The sequence below is a fragment of the Pteropus vampyrus genome, unplaced genomic scaffold, assembly GCF_000151845.1.
Source record: "Pteropus vampyrus isolate Shadow unplaced genomic scaffold, Pvam_2.0 Scaffold89, whole genome shotgun sequence".
Classification (NCBI taxonomy): Eukaryota; Metazoa; Chordata; class Mammalia; order Chiroptera; family Pteropodidae; genus Pteropus; species Pteropus vampyrus.
In genome coordinates, this window is record NW_011888870.1 from 5,303,691 (window position 1) to 5,329,759 (window position 26,069).

Here is a 26,069-nt window from a genome sequence, read left to right on the forward strand (position 1 = left end):
ATTGTCTCAAATACTGCCAATGGGGGACATTCGTTTTAATTTATCCCCTATCTTCTATGGGAAACGGGACTAAAGCTAAAAGTCATGTAGAACCCAGACCTAACAGTATAGAGATTATTTACTCCACTGACAAATACCAAGCAATATTTTGGGCTGGATTTACATGGTGCCAATACAGTCTGTTGAATAACTTTTTAAGGTATTCAGAACCATGCCCCTTCCATGTTGCCTACCTATCAGTTTAAATGTTGTTTTGCTGATTTCATCTGGCATTTTTGTTTGTATGCATGAAGCCCAGGGTTGTCAAATGACACTAGTTCCAATGAAATGTTTATAAATGAATTTTTTTATAGCACAAAATATTTCTTGGTTTACCTCTCTCTAATCCCAAGATCTGATTTTTTAGAGTTTCCTTGTTCTGTTCCACTTCTGCCTTTTGATCTTCAATCTGGTGCAATTTCTTGTGGATTTGCTCTCTGATTTTGTTGAGCTTCCCAATGTCAAGGCGCATCTGATGGACTTCTTCCTCTTTGGCCTATAATTAGTGAGAGAGAATTAACCACTAAATAAAAGGCCAGAGCCTGAATGATGGTAAACTCAGAACCAATAAAATAAAATTATTCCTATGCCAGTGTGAAGTTGTTCTATTGGATTAAATCAACACACACACTGGTTTTGAGGGAAACTGAAAAACTCTATTCTCTGAATAAAATATGTGGCTATATAAACTAAAAATAATGAAAAGACTGATTAAACCTGATGTCTCAAGGCACTAACGGAACGCTGAATCAAACAAGATAAGAATGCTGAGTTTCGTGTATCATAAATGTGTGGATTTTGTGTACAAATGCTGTATTCAATTAGCAATTTTCATGGACTCACAAAGTGATCTCTCTCAGAAGGTTATTAACATGCCATAAAATACTCAAATACTCTTTTGGACCCACATGGCCACTGTAGTGCAATTACATACACTAGAGAAAGGGTCCTCCTTCCTCAGAGAATGTTAGTCTATGGGTATGTATACAGACAGGTGGACAGGGCAATATTAATGGGCAAGTCTACATAATGGCAAAATGTACCAAAGCAATAATTCTAGCAAAGCACCAGATTTTTGTCTATATACTTGAAGTTTTATGAATGTTTTAAAATTCAAATTAATTTCTTCAAATTTTGCCATTCTTAGAACTCACTGGAAAAGCAACTAGTGATTCTTCTGCAAATAAACGTTAGCAATTATCCCCAGCTCTTGACAATAAAGAGACTGAACTTAGCTGAGCATGTTATCCTCAGATTATTGGTAGAAGCAGAATCCCATAGTTTCAGGGTCTGATAACAAAAATATATCAACTTTCAAGGTGCCCCATTCATGTTATCAAAGGAGAGAATTAACGGCAGAAGTACTTTTACTTTAATTTCACCTTAGGGGCTAATATCTTATTTTGGCTTAAGTAGTCATTTCGTTTCTGCTTCATCTTGCAGCATTCTCATAAAGAATAGTTTCAAGTCAGACCATTATGAACTGCTTAAAATGTTCCTCAGCCTTAGGTTCTACAGGGACCAAATTAGTTGACTTAAGGCTCCCTCTCAATTAGAACAATAAGAAGTTCTAATTCAGTAGTTATTAATCCAGACCGCATGGTTAGATTTCGTAAACATCCCAGAAACCTCTGAGACTGCATGCAACACAAGACACAAGATGTGCAATAAGTGTGTGTGCGTGTGCATATGTGTGCGCGTGTGCATATGTGTGTGCGCATGTGCTTTTATCTGATACTCAAAAGGGCTCGTGATGCAAAATCTGTATGATTCACTGCTCAAATCTATGTATTATTCTTGACCAGTCACTCATTTTATACCCAGTATTCTAACATAACCAGAGTAGGGTTTATCAATTTTTCAGAATTAGTGATATACATAAAGTGGCTCATATAGGCATAAAATATGTATCCCAGTATAAAACCGTTATCCAAACTTAATTTGCAAGCACTCTTCAAGGAAGAAAGGGAGAAGAATAGGAGGCCTGTCTTGAAATTTGCAGTGGAGGGAGTAAAAATCCAGCTTCTACAATCCTGGAAATAAATACCCAATAGTAACAGTCCATCCTCCAACCCTCCTATTCTACCTTCTCTATACACGTAATAAAACATAATCTGACTTCTTTGCTATTCGCTCATGTAAACAGTTTCTAGCTCCAGGCAACTGGTTACTTGCAAGTCTGAATTACAGAGATGAACATCTGAGCTCAGTTTAGAAAGCATTTGCATAATCAGATGATCAATAATCAGGTTTGCAATTTTATAAGTAAGAATGGAAGTTATTACGCTGTCTGCTTCCAGGCATGAAGCAATCGCAGTAGGCTTGCGTCTGTCTCTGATATATCACAGCTAATATAGGTTATAGAACTAAGGGCTCTGACTGCACGACAAACTTGTATTAATAGGGAATGAGGGAGGGAGTGCTAGGGAACAGATATGTCACTTGGCGTTTACTTTAAGCTCCAATGCCTTCTGTTGGTTTTCCTGGGATAGCTGCTCACAAACCAAACTGTGTTGTTCGTTCTCTTGCTGAAGTTTAGAATTTCTCATCTGAAACTGCTCCAGTTCCTTTGCAGCTCTCTCATTCAATATCTGAAAGATGCAGAAGGAGCTGGTTATTGCTTTTTAATCTGATTACAATATCTGCATATCCACACGGGAGGCCCCGCAAACCTCCTGAGACAATCACAGCAGCCACACTTTCTTGTCTTTGTGGAAATGGTTCTTTATGCCCGGTGAAAGCACTAACGCACTCAAACATGATGAATGTTAAAATGGCTGAGGAAAATGACTCCTAATGAATAACACAGAGAGGATTTTTTTTTTTTTTTTTCCGAGAGCCTTGGGAAGTCTTGTTCACAGGTGGTGGATAAATATTTTAATGCCTGTTTGCCATTCGGCAGGCTTTGCATACGCAACAATTGCTATAATCATTGCAAATGAGCTAGAGATTCAAACGAGTTTTATCTGCTGTGGGGCTAGGAAGCTACATCTTCAGAAGCAAATCCTGCATTCACATGCCTACAACATTTTCAGGAACAGAACCATTTGCCAACACCAACACAGAGACAACTCCCTTTTAATCTAACTTAAGTCAAAACCATGGAACAGGTGTGGAATGACTTCTACCTGCCTGACTTCAGTGTCAGCAGGATTTTCCTCTTCCCTACCCTGATGATAGGTTTTATAAAAAGAGATTATATTTTAAGGGGCCATTTCTATTGGGAGACAACTGGGGAGATAAAAGGATATCAAGTGGACTGAAGGAAAAGAAGAGAGGATAGAACTTACTCCAAAATATAGTTGACCCTTGAACAATGCGAGGGTTAGAAGCACAAGCCTCCCACACAGTTGAAAACCCACGTGTAACTCTTGATTCCCCCAAAACTTAACTATAGTCATCCCTCGCTGTCTACTGGAGGATTGGTTTCAGGACCTCTGAGGATATCAACATCCACGGACACTAAAGTACCTTATATAAAATGACGGCCAAACAATAGTATGGGCAGCTCTTCACATCTGCGATTCCCAGCCGCAGATTCCCAACCATGGATCTTAAATGCTGTTTTTGATCCACGATTTGTTGAATCTGCGAATGTGAAACCAGCAGATAAGGAGGGACAAATGTATATTTATTGGGTAAAAATCTGCGTCTCAGTGGACCCGCGCAGTTCAAACCCTTGTAGTTCAAGGGTCAGCTATACGACTTACATGCAAGCAAGAGTTAAACATGAAAAAAAAAAAATCATCCAATTTCCTATCAATAGGGACCAAATAAAATATAGCCAGCTATGCTAAAAATGAAACTGTTTACCTAAGACGTGGATATTGCTAAACACAGCGCTATAGTTTTATCGTGATGTCCAAAAATCTCTCAAATTTTCTGTTCAAAGGAGTTTCATGTTTTTCTCAAGGATACTGAACATTATATATTATCTATGTGTGGCTTTATATAAAACAAAGCTACTGACAAAGAAATGTATTCTAATATCTATTTTTTAAATAGAAAAATGCTATATGGCTTGACAATTCTTCGGAAACTTCCTCCAAGAAAATATTTTCAAGAAATAAATTTTTTCGATTACATGAATTACTTCTTTAAGAAATGAGAAAAGAGACTAGAATTACTACTGAGTTGCTTTAAACCACTATTCCAGGCGAAATGTTAAAAAAAATAAATAAATAAATAACAAGTACCATATTTAAAATGTGTAAAGACTGAGTATGGTTTCCTAAACTTGAAACTTGAAAATAAACCTATTAAAAATAAATCATGATATGTTCACACAATGAAATGTTATACAGCTATAAGAATGAATGCTCTATTGAGTTCTGTCCAACAGGACTTTCTACAATGACAGGAGTGTTCTCTATCTGGGCTGCCCAATAGGTTATCTACTAGTCACATGTGGCTACTGAGCACTTGAAATGGTGCTAGTGCAACCGAGGAACTGAATTTTTAATTTTATTTAATTTTAAATAACTTAAATTTAAATAGCCACATGTGGCCAGTCAATACCATATTGGACAGTGCAGTCCCGTAACTGCCTGGCAGCAACATAAATGAATGTCACGAGCAGATTATAGAGCAAAGGAAGTGAGACACAAAATAGGACATCCTGGATGGTTTCATTTCTGTGAAGTACAAAAATAGGCAAAACTAATCTCTGCTTAGAATTCAGAATGGGGATGACCTTTAAGGGGAAAAAGTAACTTGAACAGGGCCACAAGGGGGTTTCTGGGATACTGGTTCTTGGGCTGGGTGCAGGTGACCAAGATGTGTTCGAGTGGAGAAAATTCATCGAGCTGTGCACTTGCGACTTATACACTTTTCTGTGGGCATAATATACATCAATAAAAGGTTAAAAATAAATTAATTAACCTCTAGGAGCTGAAAATTAAAAAAAGGAGGCATATCTACCTCGAAGATCCATTCAGAGTGCTAAGTGTTTTGTTACCAACATCTCTAGTGAAGAGATTTTTTTGCTACTTTCCAAAGAAAATTCAAAATGCCCCCAAAGGGCCGTGATCAAAGACACCGTTCTCGTTTTTTCGAGGACCCACAGAGCAGCCTGCACCCAGCACACCTTCTGCTCCTTCAGCTGCTGCTCCAGCTTCTGGAGCTCCTCCTTGCTCTTCTGCACATACTGCTGCAGGGCCTTAATTTCCGTCTGCCTGGTGTCCATGTCTGTCTGAATCTGCCTGAGCTCTTTCTCCAGTTTTTCCTTCTTCCGAGACTCCCGGGAAGTTTCGTTCTGACGTTGCTGGATTTCTTGTTGGAACTATGGACAAAGAAAGGACAGGGAGGAAAGAGATGGACTCCTCGCCAGGACAAGTCTCAACCAGTCACGCTTCCCCCTCTCTCAGACCCTTTATTTTTAGGGCGGTCACTCTGCAGTAGCATTTCTCCTGTACGACAGTCATCTTTGAACCCCGATGTTCAAACTTTTCAAGAATATTCTGTATTGTTTTTCAGAGCCTTGAGACCAAACATTCTCCCTGATGGTGGGAACAAATCCACAAAGGATGATATAAAACCCAGTTGAATATAGAAGCCCAGAATTCTAGAGAAGTTAAAAATGAAAAGAATTCATCCAATTCTCCATCAATGGGAACTAAATAAAATGTAGCCAATTACCCTAAATATGAAATTGTGTTTTACATGAGAACTGGTTATTGCTAAAAAAAAAAAAAAAAAAAAAGCACTATAGATTTATTACAATGTCCAGATTCTATAAAAGGCCTTTCTCTTATCTCATGCTCAAAGAAGTCTCATGTTTTCTCCTAGACAGGGGACTTATATATTACCTATTTGACTTCTGGCTTGATATAAAACTGTTCAGAAGGGTCACGCTAGATGGCCTCCTTACAAAGGAAAAGGGTCAAGGGAATGATTTCCACCATCCCCAGATGCAGGTCACCCTGGCCTTCACAGAGGACACCTCCTTCGGCCAGAATTGTAAAGCAATACACAACTTTAGTGACTTCTCAGAAAGAGAATGTTGAGAAGAGTGACTCAAGTAAAATTGCTCTCGTAAGAATAAAACAGAAAAACAAGCAGAACAGTGGATGCTTCATTTGGGCAGTGGGGATAAATTTGAGAGAGGAACATGATGGAAAGGGAGACTGGGGAAGACTGAAACATCCTTCTAGAAAGTCATGTTCCTTCATCGTGCCCTCCATGACAAAGCAGACCTGACTGATGGTCTGCTCGGCCTCTTCTCTGCATCGCTCCATTTCCTGCTGCTGTTCAGTGATCTGAGCTAAGGACTCTCGTAATTTCACCACTTCTGTCAAGAGCTGGTCTCGCTCCTTTGTCACTTCTTCTTTGAACTTCAGCAAATCTCGGATACTGAAAAAGAAGAACAGAGGAGTCAGACTAAACGGCCATCTGCTCGGGAGTCCTTCTTAGCTTCCCCTGAGCTCATTTTCATGGGAAAAACTTCGGGTCAGGGATGAACACTACTCATGTGTGAAAGAGAAAGATCTTTATGCCCTGACATGGGAGCTGTTTGTGAGTCGTTCACTGAAAAAGAAGTTCCAATAATAACATGCATAATATAACTCTTTTCATTATATTTAAGAAATTACAGCTTCTGTGTGTGTGTGTGTGTGTGTGTGTGTGTGTGTGTGTGCGCGCGCGCGTGCGTATTTTATAGGCATTTTTTTAGAGATATCCAAAAAATAAACACAAAACTGTTAACTGATTATCTCTGAAAAGTGGAATTTAGGGTGGAAGAGTTGGTGAGGGGGAATGATTTTTACTCTTTAGTTTCCACACCTTCATTTTATTTTGAATTGTTGCAATAAGACTGTATCGCTATTGTCAACTCTTGTAATTAACCCTAAGGATATGTCAATTCAGGAAATTATTTGTTTAATATATCCATTGGAGGGCTCTAATTACAGCTATAAAGTCTAAAGTGAAGCATAAACATAAGCAAATAATACATGTTGCCATTTTTCTATCCAGTCACTCATATAGTTTCTCAAAGAAATCCAACCCATACAAATTGTTTCCAACAACAAAATTTGGAAAATCATTCATGATGCCAGTTTTCAGAGAGTATGTGATAATATTTGTTGATCTGAATTATAAACCAGTTACTTCCACATTTCAAAAACCATTACATATAATTTGGTGTGACTTTCTGCAGAATTAGCATTTTGAAAGTAGAGAAGCTATATCTGATGTGACTTGTGCAGCAGAATTAGTCTAAAGCAAGGCAGTTACTTCAGAGCTGAGAAAGCAGACAACTTGCATTTGAGGCCCTTGCAGTTGACAGTCACCAAATGACTGTTGGAAACACAATAATTTGATGGTGTTTATTTACCAACAATTTTGATATAAGATAAATGAACCTTCAAAACTACATTGAAACTCTTCTCCAGAAACAAAACCTCAAATTCTAAGGTTACTGTGAAGAAAGAAGCTATACCTAAGGGCACTGTTGATGATAAAATTCTGGGCTGGATAGTTTCTTCAGTTCTCCTCCTCAACCATGTGCCAATTCTCATTAAAACACCTCCTAACTGAATCAGTTCCCTCACATGGCTCTTCAATAGTTGCTATAATTATGTTTGACTTCTTTCATAACAGACTTCATTATGCTGGACATCGCATCGTTTGTTTGTTTTTCCTATTGCTTCCCCCAATACCTGCATTTAGAACTATCTCTCAATATTGGCTAAATGCACCTAGAAAGCATAAGAAACCTAACCAGCAGGTAGATTTGGTTAAAGATGCCTGAGGAAACATATACTCATTCCTGATTAATGCAAGGTTTTGTATAGCTTGAACAGTGCTAGACTCCTAGAGGGAAGTTAAAGGTATCTTTCTTCAGGGAATTCACATCCTAATTAGTACAGAAGCACATCAACAAATAATTTCAATACAATGTAATCAGTGCCATACTTGAGGTAGATGTTGCGACCTATGGAAACAGAGAACACAGTGACTCTTCCGCTTGATCATCGGGTCTGGGGCTGGGGAAGAGGTTGGAACTGAGATGCTGATTGTGATGAGATCAAGATGGTGCTTGAGGTGGATCTTGAAGGACAGTTGTTTACTATGTGGATAAGGAGGAAAAAAGATTCCTAGCATAGAACAATATGTTCAAAGGTATGGAGGCATGAGTAAGTGTGGTGTTCTAGACACGAGTCTACTAAGGCTGACTGGGGCAGATCTATGAAGAGCCCTGAAAGACATGTTCAAGACTTTGGACTTTATCCTTTGGGAATGAGTAGCTATCAAAGGTGTTTATGCTGGAGATGGAAGCATGCAGGTATATGTTTCAGGATCATAAATTTGGTATGTGGAGATATAGAGAAGGAAGATGTCTTCTTGAAGGCAGGGAGACAAGTTAGGAGTCTACTGCCAAATCCATCGGAGGGTGAAAGGCTCAAATCAAGGAAGTAGCGTTGGCAATAGAGAGGAGGAAAAGATGGAAGTGATGTTTAGAAGACTGAATCTACAAGACAAAGTTTTAAGAGAGGAAGCAGTGGCAGGGTTGAAGCACAACTCTGTTTTCTGGCCAAGAACTTGAGAGGTTGGAAGGATGATAATGCAACTTCATGGGGGGTAGGGGGAGTATGAGAGGAGCTGTAAATCTGGGCAGAAAAGCAGCCAGTTCCATTCCACACAAGTTTGAGAGAAATAAATCTAAAACCTTTACTCATTTTGAAACTGTAATACTGATTCTTATAAAGCCAGAAGTTTAATATAACCATGAATCAGTTCTTGAGTATGGAGAAAGGGATTATTAAAAATTAAAAATGGCAATAGACAGAAAACAATGTGTGGTAAACCAAGAAAGGAGAGTCTTACATCACAAAGGAGACACTGGCGAGCCCCAGGCTGCCTGTTGAAGGAGTCCTCTGCAAAGGCAAGTCCAACATGTATCAAAAAGGCAATACCTACTTGCTGTCCTGGTCCATTGATAATCCAGACCCTTGCTCGACTAGTTTGGTTAGGTTCACTATTTCCTCTTTCAGGGCAAGAATCGTCTCCTTTGCCTTCTGCTCTTTATCATAGGCTGAGTCCACCATCTTCCAAGCCTTTTCAATTTCCTAGGTCGGCCACAGGACATCAATGAGAAAAACCAAACTAGGTTCCAGATGTAAGATAAACCAAGCAAACAGAATAATAAAACAACTACAATATAATAGTCATTTATGGGGAAAGAAGAATGTATATAACAAATTATGCATTAAATTTATATTGACTTACTGAATTGTTCAACATGAGCTCATCAATACTGAACAGCAGTTTTTAGGCGGGGTATTGGAAAGGATATTTTTTCTCCTGTAGATGAGTGTGACTACGAGATTCACATACTGCAAGAGCTGCTGTAACTAGGAAGATATTTCTAATAAAAACGTTAAGATAGATTTACAAAATTAAAAGTGAAAGTCTATGTGCTTTCCAAGTCCAGATATTTATTTTTTTAAATAAGCTTTATCACATAAGGAATGATCTTGGATCCAAGCCAAAAATGTGAAGTTCTTGATAGATTCCAAATAAAAAGTGTATTTTGTTCTCAGGTTCCAAGTGAACAACTGGATGACAATGTGAGCCTTAGAACAATTCATAGCAAAGTGGTCTTTGTTGTCACCTAATTGTACACAACAGCCTTGGTAATTTCCATTTTCACAAACTCAAACCCAGGCTTTCTCATCAAATGCCTATAGGGGAGAAACAAAACCCACAGCAGGGAATGGAAACAATGATTCAAGCAGCTAAGGCTTCCCTACTGTTATGAAATGCAATGTAGAATATTAACATAAATACTTAAAAGAGAACTATAGCTATCCAAAGAAATGAAGAAAGCACAGTAAATATTGCAACAGCCCTGAGTTTTACCCTGCCACTTCATTTCCTTGCAAAATTTCATCGAGTGGAATGTGAGTACTTTATACAGGTAAAAACCTGTTAGCTTAAGGCAAAAATATTCCACTTTCATGTTGACAAGAAATAAAATGAGTGGAAGAAAGTATTTAATTTAACTAAATAAATTCATGCTGTTACAATAGAGAGACAAGACTCTTGGGTAAGTAACTACAACACATAATTCAGTGATTTGAAACAAAAGTCAGTTTATAGGATACGTTTTTCTATAGCAACCATATATACTATTTTCAGTAAAACAAATAAAGGATATTTAAATGGAAATATGATTACATGAAGATTTGTCCAAATCAACTTCACCACTTAGATTTTAATCAATTTATGACTTCCATTTCCAGTTTTTAACTTCACAATAGTGTTTTTTCCTCATAAAATTAATTAAAGCCTTCTTATGTTGGTTTTTCAGCAAAGAGAAGAAAATGACAATAGGGAGAAAATAATACTTCAAAAAAGTCATTTCTAAGACAATGTCATATTTTGCACTGGTCTCGGAAATTCATTTGAATTGGCTGATGTTTAATTGCATGATATCAAGGAAATTATCTTAAAAGTTTGTGAATTATTTCTCATCACTAGAGTTTTAATTACAAATTAAAAAGTCTTAACTTCTTATCACCCTGACATCAACATGGAACATTTTTGTTTTACCTTCAAGATAATGCACCACACTTGAGGATGGAAAAATAAAGTGTAAAACAAAGCTATGTTTCCCCCAGTAACCCTCCTAGATTGAATCCCTGTTCTCTCATTACGAGGAACTGGGAGGATCAAGGCAGAAGCAAAGCGATACTAAGAAGAAATATCATGAATATTACTATCTGGGAATTCCCAAGGCAATTTCTCCTAAAACAGTAGAAAAAGTAGAAATACGAAAATATCTTTAACAAGCTACCACCATGAGATATTTAATTACTACTCATCTTATATAAAACAAGACGTATTGAGATTCCCAGTATTGCACTTACTTATCTCTAATTCTTTTTGCTAAGCCAATATTTCTTAGAAACCAAGTCAGTAAAGTTCTATATTATTTTCTGAATAGTGAAATTTACCCAGGCTAATTATTTTCTTTGAAATTGAACATTATGCCCTAGGTTTAATGAATATATAAATCATGTAAATTTTTACTTACTAACTCATTTACTACCAGCCCAAAGCTGCCAAAATAATGAAAGGATGATGTTTTAAATACAAGATGCATTTATGGCAGCTCTCCACTGGTCCTGTTTCTAGATCACTGACCTTCTTCAGGGATGCAATGGTGGTCTGATCATCCTGAGACAGCTTCAGAGCAGTGGCGACCTTTGCAGAATTAACCACAATCTCTGCATTTAGCTCTCTGCATTTGGCCATCAGACGCTTTTCATTGTCATAAGACTTTTTCATGATAGCATGAAGCTTCTCATATTCAGTCCTAAATCTCTCCAGGCTTTTGTCTCCTGAAAGTTCATTGAGAACCTCCTGAAAATCCCTTTCGATTTCTTCGAATGCAGTTTCTTCCAGCACTGTTTTATCACCCTTTTCCTGTACAGAAGAGCAGGCATGGGAATGAGCATTGCAATATTTACACCATTACCATTCAGGAATTACTGTTAATATCCATGAATAAAAGACCTTCATACAAGCAGAATAAAATCCGCTGACAAGCAGAAATTTGAAGACTATAGGATAGGAAGAGAACAACTATATGAAGTTCACACACACACACACACACACACACACACACACACACACACACATCCTATTACATGGTGTTGTTACGGATTAGATCAAATGGGAAAATTCATGTTAAACACTTAGCCAAGTGCTTGACAAATAGTAGGTGCTCAATAAATTCTGATAGCTGTTATGATTATTCCAAGCCCTGATCTCTTTTCATTTCATCCTACTTCTTACTGTATCAGGATTGCAGAGGGAACCCATGCCATGTTGAGGTCAGACTTAAGAACATCTTGGTGAACATATTACAATATCACATATACTCACAGTGAAACCCATCTGAAATATGGAATAGGTGTTCCATCATTTTTATTCCATAAGAAAATTAGGCTAGGTCATCTCCATAAGTATATTGAAATGCTCCCTGTGCAATGCTCATGGGCCTTTTTCCACATTTGCTTTCCATGTTTAGCTGGACAACAAATTATTTAAAAATATAAGCCCACCTAGGAAGACCAGGTGCTGTAGGTATAAAATTTCTGAAGATGACATGCAAGCCAAACAGAGTCCACATCTTAATATAGATGTCAAGTCACAAGCATATCTATAACATTTCGTGTAACAATGTTAGTACTAATGTTAAATTCACCAGAAGTTTTCTTCCTGACTAAAAGCAGATTATTGCAAAGATCACAATAGAGCAATTCCACAAAGAAAGAAAAATTACATTAAGGAAATATGGAGCTGCTGTTGCTCTGAGCTTTCCCCTTGTTGATGCTAAACATGAGCACACAGAAAAATATATCACGGCAATGTTCTCGGTTCCATCCCTGTAAACGGTATTAACGTCAACATTTGACACCAGCCTAATGATTTGTTGGCAGACCAGGATTTCCCTATATACCTGGCACTTAGCACAGAAATGGAAAAATATCAAAGAAAGAAAAGTTTTAAAGAAACTTTTATGAACAGAAGAGATTTATTCATATTGCTATTTTAAAATATATTACTATTAAAAGCAAAGCAAAAATTATCTCTTAGCTGTGACCAATAACCAGTCAGTATGTACACTATTACAGCATATAACCATATCTGTTTCAGCAGCATGGTTTCAACATGAACTAATCAGAGAGGAACTGTGATGCTCCTTCATTCAACACCTATCTATTGAGTGTTTATTATCTGCCAGGCACTGTTCTGGGTGCTATGGATACCAATCAGTGGGGAGAAGGAAAAGGAAAAAGGAAAAGAGAGTTGCAGTGAAAAACGAGGCCAGATTGGAAAATGAAGACTTATGAAAGCAGAGGTGAAAAAAGTTTGCTGAAATCAAGTGACAAGAAAAAGAGGGAAGAAATAAGGGGAGATAGTGAAAAGGAAGGGAGATTAGGAAATAATTATTTCATAGTATTGGTATCTAGGGCTTATTACAGAAAATGAGGAAGAATGACATAAATCAAGATGACTAGTGGAAGAGAATAGGAGGAAATACTCAAAAGCAAATGATGGGGTCAAAGGAGAAAAATTAGAAGAAATAGGAGGAAGAAATAGGAGGAAAGGAGACATGAATGAGTGTAGGTACTGGGGATAAGCAAAATGGCTCCAGCAGTATGGAGATAAGAGAGACAGGAGAGTGATGGAGCTGGGGAAGTAAGGAAGATAGAGGGTACGAAAGGGATTGTATAATAAAGAAAGGAAGCTGTTGACTAGAGGAAGATATAGTTTAGAAGGGGAGACTAGAAGACTGGGTACGGAAGAGACAAAATGATGAGGGGATGTGAATCGTATAGAGGGGACAAGAAAAGCAACTGGAATAGGGGTGGGGGGCATGATGGAGGTGACAGGAGCTGGGACCAGGGCTGGCCTCATAGGTATGTGACCTACGCAGTTGCACAGGGCCCCTTGCTCAGACGCACCGCATCCCCCAGTCAGTTTAGTGTTCCGTTGTCAAATCTTGAAACTCAATAATTTTTAAGAATGGGGCTCTAAATTTTCATTTTTTATTGAGCCCACACATTATGTAGCTGATCATGAGTGAAATGGGGGAGAGCTCTGATGAGGCCTTGAAGGATATGAGTAGGATCATGGTGGATGGGGACTGTGAATGGCAAGTGATAACGGGGACCCGATGTCCAAGTTATAAATGAGGGTGCTAATGGACAGACAGGGGATCTTTAAAGGGTAGCAAAAATGACCCCTCATCAATGAGGATGAAGATGGGGTGTACTACAATGTGGGGGAGTGTGCATGGAGGCTAAAGATTGTAACACAGTGGTCAGTAACAAAGGGCAGTGGTGATAGGCTGAAGGGCTTACTGAAGATGTGTCAAAGCAGGTGAACAGTTGACAGAGAATCATGGTGTGACAGGCAGGCAAGGGTCAGTGAACAGGGGTAACAGTGGATGTCTATGAAGCCTTCTTGTAGGTCCCCCCAGTCAGTGAGACATCAATATGCCCATGTGTATCTCTCTTGTGGTATCACCTTACGGCTCAAAATCTAGGAGTGGGTGCCTGTCATGAACTTTCTAACGGCTAGCACATAGCCAATTTAATAGTAGGGCTCGGGGGTATGCTCCCAATCAAAGGAATGACTAAGGTAATGAGCCAGAGCCAACTGGGGCAGTGGGGTGAGGTTAGGCTGCAGGTGGGCTTAGGATGTTGATGGGGGAAAATACTGGAATCAGTGGTTATGACAGAGGACAAGTCGATAGGAGAAGGACGATGGGAAGGGGTCGAACGAGAGGCGACAGAGAGAAGGGCGCTGACTCCTGACCTCGGCCATCCTGACGCTCTCTAGGGGTGGCCTCAGAGGCTGCTGTGGAGATCGCAGAAACTGGGCCGGAGTCTGAGGAAGGGGCTGTGCACTGCCCCCAGCGTCTAAAACAGCGCCACGTTATTTCTATTCCCCGCCGGGGGCCGAAACTCTGCGCTCGGCGCGTCCTCCCGTCGCCTGGCAACCGACACGCCCTGTAAGGGCGCTTGCTTACGTTCGAAGTGGGAGGAGCCCCTGAGGCCTCACCCAGAAGAAGTTCCTTGGAGGAATATGCAAATGTCCTGAATGGGGCGGGACCGAGAAAATAAGAGGGCGGTGCCCCGAGAGGCTGGGCGGAGTCCCAAGGTGTGCGCAGAAGTTAGAAACACCAAAAACAAAGGAGAGCAAATGAGAAGAGGCAACTGAGAAAGAGATGATGGAGGAGACCAGGAAGCTGGCAAAGGAGAGCCAAAGACTAACGCTTACAAGGAAATGTGGATCAGACGATTCTGGATAAGGGAAGGACCGGCAGCCATCCTCTGCCCTCTGTGACAAAGCGACTCGTTCCAGGGAACCAGAAATGATCTCAGTTAGAGTCAGTTCTGTTCCTTACGAAGCAGTTACTGTGCAAGACACCGGCAGGGAAAACAAAGGTAGAAAAAACACAGGTCCTGCCTTCAAAGGGTTTGTTCACTAGTGGTGAGAAAAACAGGGCGCAGAGCTCAAGGCACCCCGGCAAAATGTATTTGGAGCCACATCCTGAAAATCTGCCTAGCATGGGGGCTCCTCTCCCAAGACCCTTTCTTCTCCTCCCTCTCTCTCCTCCTCCCGCTTCGCCTCCACACCCTTTAAACTTCGGGTACAGTAAGCGGGAGTAATTAAACTCCTCGGTTTGTGAAACATTTTAAGACCCCTCTCGTTTCATTTTTTCCCCTTTAGCCCCATCCCCACATCCACTCATCATCAGCCCCATTGGCATTCATGCTACTGTGCTTGAGTATGTATTTTTGAAAAATGCATAGCATTTTTACTAGTGCATTTTTTTAATGTTTAATAATAGTATTGGACTTCAGGGATCATCTTATTTTCTAATTTTTTTTTAACTCAGGATTCTTTTTCAGGACCTATTGCTGTTGCAGTTGGTATTGTAATCCCAGTTTGTCTCTTCTGATTGCTGCATACTGTCCTGTATGGGACATCCATACATTTCACTTCCATCCCCAAGTGATGAATACCAAGGCGGCCTCCACATCTCCAAAAGCACCGTCACTGCAGCGGTGATCACCCTGCCTATGGTTCGTTATAGACCTGTGTTCAAATTCCTCTAAAATACATGCCTAGGAGAGAGATTCTTAAAGTCAAAGAGGATGCATGGGGCTATTGCATTTGGTTATGCAGCTTGTCCTGCACAAAGACACCCAGCCTGGAGGCCGGGGGGGGGGGGGCGCTGAAAAAGAGTCCCTACTCTCTTTCTTCTGTCATGTGCCCTACTGGAGAAAAATATCTCCTTTTTTCTCTCAAAAGCTCTGTTCTCTAGTCAAAAATGAATCTAGAAGGCTGTGACTACCTAGAGTTTACACCTATTTCAAATCCATCTGCCCAGTGGTGGATTCTACTTTCTAATAACACAAAGGTGTCTAGTAGCATGATGGAAACCCTGGGTACTTAACTTCACCAAATACTGCTAGATGGTACGCTAGAACTGCAGCCCTACACTACACTCCAGTGCATAGTGTAAGGGTTTCTTTCCTCCACTCTCATTCTTGCAAGCATGTGGTTATTTATTTATAAACACTTGGTGTTTAACAAATGTCAGATACTATTCTAAGTGCTTTACAAATACTGACATCTAATTAGCCAATTTTTAAATTTCTGTCAATATCATCTAATAGCGTCAACACATTTCTGTTTTAATTTGCATTTTTCTAACTACTAGTGAAATTGAGCATTTCTTTATGCATTCATAAACCACCTGGGGTCCCTATTTGTGAATTGTCTATTTATAGCCTTTGCCTAGTTTTCTATTGATCTTTTTCTTTTTGATTTGCAAGAGGTCTCTGTAAAGTCTGGACATTAATCTACTTTTGAAGACTGGAAACTGCCTGCAATGTCCTTTGTAGAACAGTAATCCTTGATTTTGTAACCCTTCATTTTTAAATTTTTTATGTTTTTCAAAATGATTTAAGAAGTCCTCAACCCAAGGTCATAAAGGTATTCTCAGGTATCCTCTGTCATCTTCTTTTATTATATTAGCATAGTTATATTATATTAGCATAGTTTTACTTTTCACACTGAGTTCTCCAATCCTTCTGGAGTTCACCTTTATATATGGTGTGAGATAAGGATCTGATTTTATTTTTCTTGATGGAATGAGAAAACTTTTCAACATCTTGGTTCCTAAATATACATGGGTCTGTTCTGACCACTCTGGTTTGTTTCTGTGCCAGTACCACAGATTTTTTTACTAGAGTTCTGTAGCCAGTCATCATGATTGGTAGGCAAGGCCTCCATCCCTACTTCTATCCAAATTACATTAGCTATTCATGAACCTCTATCATCCCATATAATTTTCAGGATGTTTTTCAAGTTCCTCATGAGAAATTTTAATTGGAATTTCATCGAATTTATGAATAAATTTGGGGAAATTAACATTTATAAAATGATAAATCGTTCATGAACTGAGACAGTCTATCTGGTGGACAACAAAATATGGCTGAGGCATAATGGCATGCACGTGGTGGGAGAGGGAGCAGCTGAAACTGAGGAAGCAGTCTGAACTGAACTGTAAGCCAAACTAATAGAAATGAGGTGGAGATGGGACAGGCATCACAACTCAGGCTGCTGAGTACATTTACCGGAAACCTGACTACACACTGGGACCACCAGCTGTGGGAGCACCATGATCTAGAGACACTCCATAACATTCCTTGAAAGCATATAACATCAGAGAATGACCTAGAGGACCTTGGCCACCCATATCAAGTACTAGTATCAATTGTGGGGCTCTGTGTCTTCTCATTTCCTAGGAATCTTTTAACAAACCATTGCACAAGCAGGTGATCTGCCACGGTGATAATAACTCAATTCAAAAAACACTTTTTTAAGGACCTGCTACAGAGCAGGCACAGGCTGGCACAGGAACCACAGAGATGACTAAGGCAAAGTCACTGCCCTTCGCATTGAAGGAAAGGAAGGAAGAAAAAACTACAATTAATTCTAACACGAGATGATGGTATCATTTAAAACATGCCATATCAACAGAGATCATAATGAGTGCTCAGGGAATCTAGACACTGATACCTGAGAGAATTACAAGGTGGGGAAAGAAAGACCCAAACATGGGAAATCAGGGAATCACAGGAAGTTGAAAGGAACTTGAGATGTTCAGCTCACAGAAAAGAGATTCAGGTAGACATCAACATGGATGAGCACATAGGTGGTTGAATACACTAATTTATGTTGATGAAATAAAATGCTCCATTTCTAATTTTTCAAATTACTGAAGAATACCCACCACCCCGCTCCCCTGTGTTGTTGTAATACGAAGGAGCACTAGGTGGCATCATGCTACCAAAAGTCCTCACCTGTTAGAGCCTCTAGGAATAACACCCAACCAAGATTAGGTCAGCTTCTTATTTATACAAATAAAAGTGCTTTTCTCAATCTTATTTCTCACTACACCCACTTAATTTATTTATTGAGCACCTGCTGTATTCTCAGCCCTATGCTGCACACTGTGAAGGATATAAAGGAATTGAAAGCACCTCTTCCCAAAGGAACAGAAGGAGAAGCAAAACATTCATGCCATCCCTCCCCTACAAAAAAAAAATGTTTAAACAGTCCAAGGCAGGATGTAGGAAGCACTGAAATGAAGATGTCAAGATATACTATCCTGTGTAATCTGATCCTTCTGACCTTCTGGTGACTTTTCTGCCACTCACTCCTTGTCACACTCGATTCAATTCCTCGTATATGTCATGTTCTTTCACACTACTTAGAATTCACAAATGCTGATCTCTCTGTCTAGAATGCCCCACCCTCCCTCCTCACCTGGCTGACGCCTCTCCATCCTTTCTACATTTCTCACTTCTTCAAGGAGACTTTTCCTGACCAACCCCCCAACACGAGACTTCCTTTTCAAGTACCACGTGTTCTACTTCTTAGACCTTCCCACGATGGAAATAATTATGTGTTCATGGAAATGGTCATTTAATATCTGTCTTCTCTACCAGACTATCAAACGACAAGAGGACAAGGATCATGTATGTCTTGTTCAGCCTTTGTCTCCCCTGGTGTTATGGGCTGATAGTGTCCCCCTAAAATTCACATGTTGAAACCCTAACCCCCAGTACTTCAGAATCTGACTGTTTGGAGATAGGACCCTTAAAGAGATGATTAAGTTAAAATGAGGCCAATTTAATCCAATCTGACTGATGTCCTTATAAGAAACGATAATTTGGACGCACAAAGAGACACCAGAGATGCACGCACACAAAGGAAAGACACAATGAGAAGAAGTCATCTGCAAGACAGTCAGAGAGGCCACGGGAGAAACCAAACTCAACAACACCTTGATCTTCGACTTCTAGCCTCCTGAACTGTGACCAAACAAAGTTCTGTTGTTTAAGCCACCCAACCTGTGGAATTTCATTATGGCAGCCCCAGCAAACTAATATAAATAATTTTTTTAAAAAAACTATAATATAAATAACAAAAAAACTAATATAAAAATAATATAAATAATCACTCCTCTCGATATGTAACTATTAAGTGAATAACTATTGAATGAGTTCTAAAATAAGGAAGACCAGTGAAGGATGGCATTATTAGCCAAAAGTACATGGTAGACATGGCCCTTGAACTTGACCTTAAATGATACAGACGAATTATAGAAATATAAGAAAAAAGAAGGAATTTTAAATATGAGGAATAGCAATGGGCAGATACCAAGACAAGAAAGCGAAAATCCTGACAGGGAGGGTGGGGTCCCTATCAGGGGCCAGTGGACACTATGTTGATTAGAAGATGTGGGTGAATGGTGGAGTTTCGGAAGACTAGCAAAGAAGTGGCTGCAAACTCAAAGACCAGGAATAGCCACAGACACACCCATTCACTCTGCCAGATAACCTGAATATATGATCATGAGCTGTAACACCTCTGCAAAGCTCCTTGTTTGAATTCAGATGTAAATGCCTCCTATAGCACCCTCCTAGGATGCCTAAGCTGTGTGCTGTGACTCGGTAATAAGAACAGCATTGTGTACACAGTGCTCACCTCTTCAACAGCACCCAGGGAGGATATAAAGTGAAATTCCAGAACAACAGAAAGAAACACCGATATGCTGCCCTACGTGGAAATCCCAGCCTCAATGCAAAGCAACTGTGGCCTAAAAGGAACCTACCCCTCTAATGGATCACAGAGGTCCTAGAAGCAATTTGTCTACACAGCCCACAATCCTCTAGTAAGACTAGTAAAGATATCGTAATAGCGAGACCAGTAACTCCCACCCAGAAATATATTTCTCCCTGAAGCCAAAATGTTCTACACGGCCCTACCTGCTCCCCAGGGCTATAGCTGGAAGGGTCAGGAGTGGAGACCTGAGCCATGTAAGGCCAATTTCATTATTTTTCCTGGGGATGTATAGTCGGGACCAAGAGTTGCAAGCCACTCAGTGGTAGGGCCTTGAATTGAGTGTGTGAAACTTAGGAGAGGCAGAGAAAGGCAGGCTGCATAAATGGAAGAATAAAGCAGATGAATGAGGAGGAGGGAACCCACAGGCCCAAGAGAGAAAAGGAGAGTTGATGCCCTTTCAGATTCTGGTTATAGTCCCCGAGGAGGCCCCGCAACACCTGCTCTCTTAGGTCCTGCTAGATACTTTGCATCCTCCTAACAAAGTCATCTTATTTGTTTAGTCAGGATGAAATGAATTTCCATTACTTATACCTGCCCGCACTCCAAAAGAAAAAATCACCAAAAGCCCTGACCGACACAGATCCTATTCGCACAGGCATTCTTGTGATACCTTTGGATTTAGTATCCATAAAATCTAAAACCTGTGTTTGGGGCCTTAAACAACAGGGTAAAAACTGCTCAGATCGTCATATCTAACATTTCTCCTCCAGGCTATTGGGAAGATTAAAAGCCCACATGTTGCAGAAAATTGTTATCATTTATCAGCTGACCCCATGCTCACCTTAGATGACAGAGCACAGTCCCAGCTGGCTAGTGCTTCCCAAAGCTGTTCGAACCATATTTATTCCTTTAATCTGCTCTGTTTCCAGCCTGCTGCAGAGCTAACTTAACAGAACATTTGTGGAGCATTTGACATCAGTTCCCAAAGGGTCTTCATACAAACTTCCCTCTTGATACCAGAGGAGGCAATGAAGCTCGGGCAGATTTATTAGGAAGACTGAAAGGTCAGGCATGAGGAGGAAACAGAGGACAATCTGCCACCACAGGAGATCATTTTTACCAGGAGAGGATGACATTGTCACAACCACCCAGTCATATATCACCTCCCTGGAATTTTATTGGCTTAATGGCAACTGCAGTCAGATTACTTTTGGATGTGACTAGCTAGGGTAGTTCATTTAGTTGGTACTTCTTGCCCAAGAGACCAAGGTCACAGTTTGATGTCCTACCTAGAATTAGTTGTGACTTATACAAACCAACCATCTAACCAGATTGGTTAAAAAGACTGAATGGCTCCACATAACCTGGTCCCACTACAGGTAAATGAATAAATAAATAAATATATTGAATAAGTGAGTGAATAAACAAATGAATGAATACATAAAATTGTTTTAAATCAAAGCAAAGACCCACTGATGATGGGTCAAGACCCATTGATGATGGGTCAATGCTCTTATCCTCCGAAAACACCATATTTTCAAATATTTTAGACTTTACATATGTTGGTCTCTTGTCTGTATCCTTTATCCAGTGAGCTTTTCAAAACTCAGCTTAGTATCACCTCCTCCAGGAAGTCTTCCCAGTTAGTCACTCCTCTTCTGTTTTGCTGAAAAATCTGAGTGTCCCTCTGTCAATACAGTATATTGTAATTGTGTGTTTATTTTTATGTCTTTCCACAAGACTGGAAAGACCAGTCTTTTTGTTAATATATATATGGTGCTGATACATAAGAGGCACTCAAAATAGTAAGTTCGATGAAGAAAGGAAAGAAGGAAGGGAGAAAAGAAGAAAAGGAAGGGAAAAAGAAAGAAAGAAAGAAGGAACAAAGAAACACAATAAGTTTATGCACTCAGACACCGTAATTACTCCTGGGAGTGATTAGTGACTAAGAGAAGTTAAAAGCTATTGGAACACAAACATTTAGGATTCTAAGATAGGTAAACAAAGGCATCTCCAAGTACACACCAGGTCCCCAAACAGAAGTATTAAGAATTAAAATTAAATGCATTTATCTCATTTCTCTTCTCATTCTAATGCAAGTGGCAAAGAACCAAGTCTTTTTTCCCCACAGAGGTAGTTGGTAAAAGTTGATGCCCTGCTTCTCATGGCAGCAAAGATAGGCATCTATAAAATGAAACATTTTGCTATGTTAAAGGAATATACTCTCTTTCCTACCCTGTAGATAGATTGCTTCCTTTCCAATATCTGCTGCCAGATATACTGAATAATTTCAGCAGCAGAAAATGCCTGCTGAGCATCTACTGTGAACAGGTGTTCTCCGAGGCAATTTTAGGGAGGCAAAAAGCCTGGACCAACCCCAATTCCCACCTCTCCCTCAAGGAGCTGTAAACACAATTTAAGCTAAGCAGGATAATTCAAACATTCAGGATGGCAGAGACCATTGTATTTTAGAATCTAACACCACGAACTAATACCAGAGTCTGCCAACTTTTTGGTAAAGAATCAGATTAAGAGATATTTTGGATTTCATAGGCCACATGGTCCCCGTAGCAGCTATTCAACTCTGCCCTCAAAGCACAAAAGCAGCCACAGACAATACTCAAATGAATGGGCATGGTTGTGATCCAATAAAACTTTATTTACAGAAACAGGTGGTATTCTGAAGCTGGCCTCCCAGTCATAGTTTGTCAATTCCTAATTCAGTACAATGCCTGCCATATAGTATGTGCTCAAATAGTTATTGAATGAATAGATGGTTGAATGGGTGAGTGAATGAAGATTTTCCTCAAGTTACAGCATGGTGATTTGTTTTAAAGCCTCTGTGTATCATCTTTAGACATTAACTACAGAGAGAGTAATAAATACCTACTGACCAGAAACAAGCTTGATAGAGATTATCCAACAGTATTTCCCATTCTGAGCAATGTGTGTGGATGCAAATTTAACATGCATAAACCACTAACAGCTTTTGTAACAGTGGTGTGAGCTAGAAGATGGTTTAAAGAAGCATTTTTTTTTTAAATGGTGGATGTGACTCATTAGTAATTGTGGCCTGCAGTTTTGTTTTGTTTTTGTTTTTGTTTTTTTCAAAAAAGAGTAAGAGATGTATATAGAAAAAAGAAGAGGAAACATACAGAATATACCACATGTAGTAAACATAGGGATTGTTTTCAAAGAGACTGTCTTTCGATTATAACACAGTTATGTATGTAAGTATATTGGGTTCTGAGGTAAAATGTGTTTTCAAAATAGTTTGAAAAACATTCAAATGATTGTAGTCTCATTCTTGAAGAAATTCAGTGTGACTGTGCATTTGAAGGGGATTTACTTTGAACAAAAAAATATAAAGTTGTAGTTAAAGGCAAGATTCTGGAGTCAAAGTTTCTGGTTCAAATCCTAACTGCCACTTATTAATTGTGTAACCTTGGACAAGTTACTTAGCCTCTCAATTCTTCATCTGTTAAATAGGAATGCTAATGATATCTACTGTACGGGGTTATTATGAGAATTAAATGAGTTGTTATTTATAAAGTGCTTAGAGTAATACCTAGTACATAGTATAAGCTTTAGCTATTATTATGCTGCCTCTAAGCAAAAATAAGACCTTGAATATGTGGCATAACCTCTCTGGAATTCAATTTTGTGGGTAAGTAATCTCTACAGGCCCTGCTTGCTCTAACGTTCCTAGAAGCGGTAGACAGGTTCCTAGGACAGACCTTAAGGAAAGAAATAGCCAAACACAAATCATCTGTCCTGTTCAACTGATACTTTTGAGGTCTCAGCCAAGCAGCCTGTTCCAATGAAACATCCTGTAAGCCAACTTGTTATTATCTCTCGAAATTGCATGCAAAGGTGAATTCAGGATAGTGAGAGATTGACCAAATCAAGGAAAATGCTCTTTTTTTCCATTCATCAGACTCTTAATGACTAGCATTGGCTTCCTGTCTCTCCCATTGTCATGTATTTTATTCCATATACTGGGATAACCGCAGCTGGGGATGAACAGGAAATCTGTCTCCATGTTTGTTTTTGGGTTTTTATTGCCAGTGTTCCTGATTGTGGAATATAGTGTGAGGCTGCCTCACAGTTGGCCCAGTGTTTGTCACACGTCGCCTTCCACTGTAGAATTTGAAGCCACATCTAGCACCTAAAATCATGAGAAAAATTCCGTTTACTCTCTCTCTCTCTCAATCTCTCTCTCTCTCTCTCTCTCTCTCTCTCTCTCACACACACACACACACACACACACACACACACACACACACACACACGAAAAACAAGTCAACAGAAAAATAGGTGAAGTTATGACTGCCTATTCACAAATAGAGAAGTAAAAATGGCCAGTGATATTGCTCCGTTCAGCCTCACTTATAAGTTACAGACATGCAAATCAAAACACTGGGATATCTTTTTTCACCTATGAAAGAAACAAACAAATTAAAGTTAGGAAATAGTCAATGCTGAAAAAGATGTAGGGAAACAGGCATTCCAAGACTTTATTGATGAGAGTCGAAATTGGTGAAACTTCTTTGGAGGACAATTTTACAATATATATCAAAACAGTAAGTGTCCATAACCTTTGACCAGCCCCAAAAGTATCAAAGCGTTCAGCCAAAGCGGTCACCTATCTTCAGACTTAGAAATAAAGCCCTGTTTGTTTAAGTCTCTTGTAGTCTTAGACATATGCAAAATTATAATCAGATATTCTAGTTGCAACCAAATACATTCCTACTTGACAAGTTTTCTTTTAAAAAAAGGTAAAAGAGGATATTCTTATCTCACACTGACTTTAACATGAAGTTTTCTATTATTTCCCCATTAAGTATGATATTAGCTTTGGGACTGAGTTTCATCTTTTTCATCTTTCAGTTTTATCATGCTGCAAAAGCATTTATTTATATTTGGATGCTGAATTTTATCTAATGGCTTTTATGCATCTATGGTGATGATCATTCAATTTTTCTTTTTTGATCAATTCATGATATATTTTTTTCATGTGCTGATGGGAATCTGTGTTAATATTTTAGTAAGGATTTCTAAAACAGTATTTATAAATGGGATTAGTATGTTACTTTTATTTTCCCCCTTTTAATGAGTTATTGTTATTGGAATTTTGAATAATATGTTATTACTGCCTTAATGAAAAAAAATCCTAACCACTGAAGTTTTTTGAATATAAATAACTACACTTATTTCTATATACTGCATTTCTACTTTTTCAAATTTGCCTATTCTTTTTTCACAGTTACATTCTATCATTTTGACTCTGTAATTATTTTGAACGTAACTATTTTATAGTCTCTTTCAAATTGTTCTATTGTCCCAAGTTCTTTCCTCCTGTTATTGATCCAGTCTCTCATGAGGTTCATTTCCTAGTTTGGTTTATTATTTCTTTTTTTTTAGGACAATTTTCTTTAAATATTTCTCTGAGGAAGGGAATACCACACTTCTACTCAATCAGAGGTCTTTTTTTTTTTTTTTTACACCTATCATACCATGAATTTATAGGGAATGTGTTCTCATAGCTCATGATCTTTTCCATTGGTTCTCCCAAAGTGTGCTTCTCTAGGTGGAGCAGACTGGCACTTGAGTTGAATCCAGGTAACTTTCTCGTTGGTTTCCTTCTTTTTTGGATAATTTTGTTTCTCACATTTCAAGAAGCTGTCTCAGCTCTTATTACTGCTTAATATGCTCAATATGTATATAATTCTCTTGGCAAGAATCTTGTCCTTAACTTCTTTGTTTACAACAATGCTAACCACATGCTGGGTAACTGTAGACCCTTCCAGTTTTGCCATGGTAACATTGGTGGTGCATCCCTTTTTGAAAAGTGCCCATTCCCTTGATGTCTACAACATCATCTTTCTTATAGATTCTAATGTATGTCGCCAAAGGAACAATTTCATGTTTTCTAAAAGGCCTAAAGAACATATAGCAGGTGCCTCTCCTCTTTCCCTTTGTGTCGGTCATTTTGGTGAATTACTGGAAGATGGTGGTTCCAGCTGAAAGGTGGTTTATAATTTCTAATTATAAACTTATCTTCGATGGGACTTCTCAATTCTGTGAAAGGTCAACATGAACAACTAGGTTTTGCATTTGCTTCTGACAGGCCAAGGGGATTCGTCACCTTGGAACCAGCTTTTACATTCTTTGTTGACTTCAGGATTCCCTCACCACCTGGGCAGTATAAATTGGGACCTCATACCAATGCATGGCATAGTCAAGCTAGAGGTTTTAGTTCCTATAGCAAACATTTTTAATTCATCCAGAGCCTCAGAAAAACCACAAACTTCCTTGCTGTGGCCCTGGACCAGTGGGAATATTTGCTTTCTCCATCCTCCAGT

At 39.1% G+C, this 26,069-nt stretch overlaps 1 protein-coding gene across 1 annotated transcript in view; it reads right to left on the bottom strand.

The window, feature by feature from the left end:
- The window catches only part of CFAP58 (cilia and flagella associated protein 58), a 131,962-nt gene that overhangs the window by 92,546 nt on the left and 13,347 nt on the right, over nucleotides 1–26,069 (bottom strand). The window contains exons 2-7 of the mRNA XM_023532722.1: nucleotides 11,188–11,469; nucleotides 8,959–9,107; nucleotides 6,234–6,390; nucleotides 5,126–5,320; nucleotides 2,493–2,630; nucleotides 376–535 (exon numbers count right to left, since the gene is read on the bottom strand). Coding sequence (XP_023388490.1) covers nucleotides 376–535; nucleotides 2,493–2,630; nucleotides 5,126–5,320; nucleotides 6,234–6,390; nucleotides 8,959–9,107; nucleotides 11,188–11,469 — 1,081 coding nt within the window. The remainder of the gene's footprint in view (nucleotides 1–375; nucleotides 536–2,492; nucleotides 2,631–5,125; nucleotides 5,321–6,233; nucleotides 6,391–8,958; nucleotides 9,108–11,187; nucleotides 11,470–26,069) is intronic.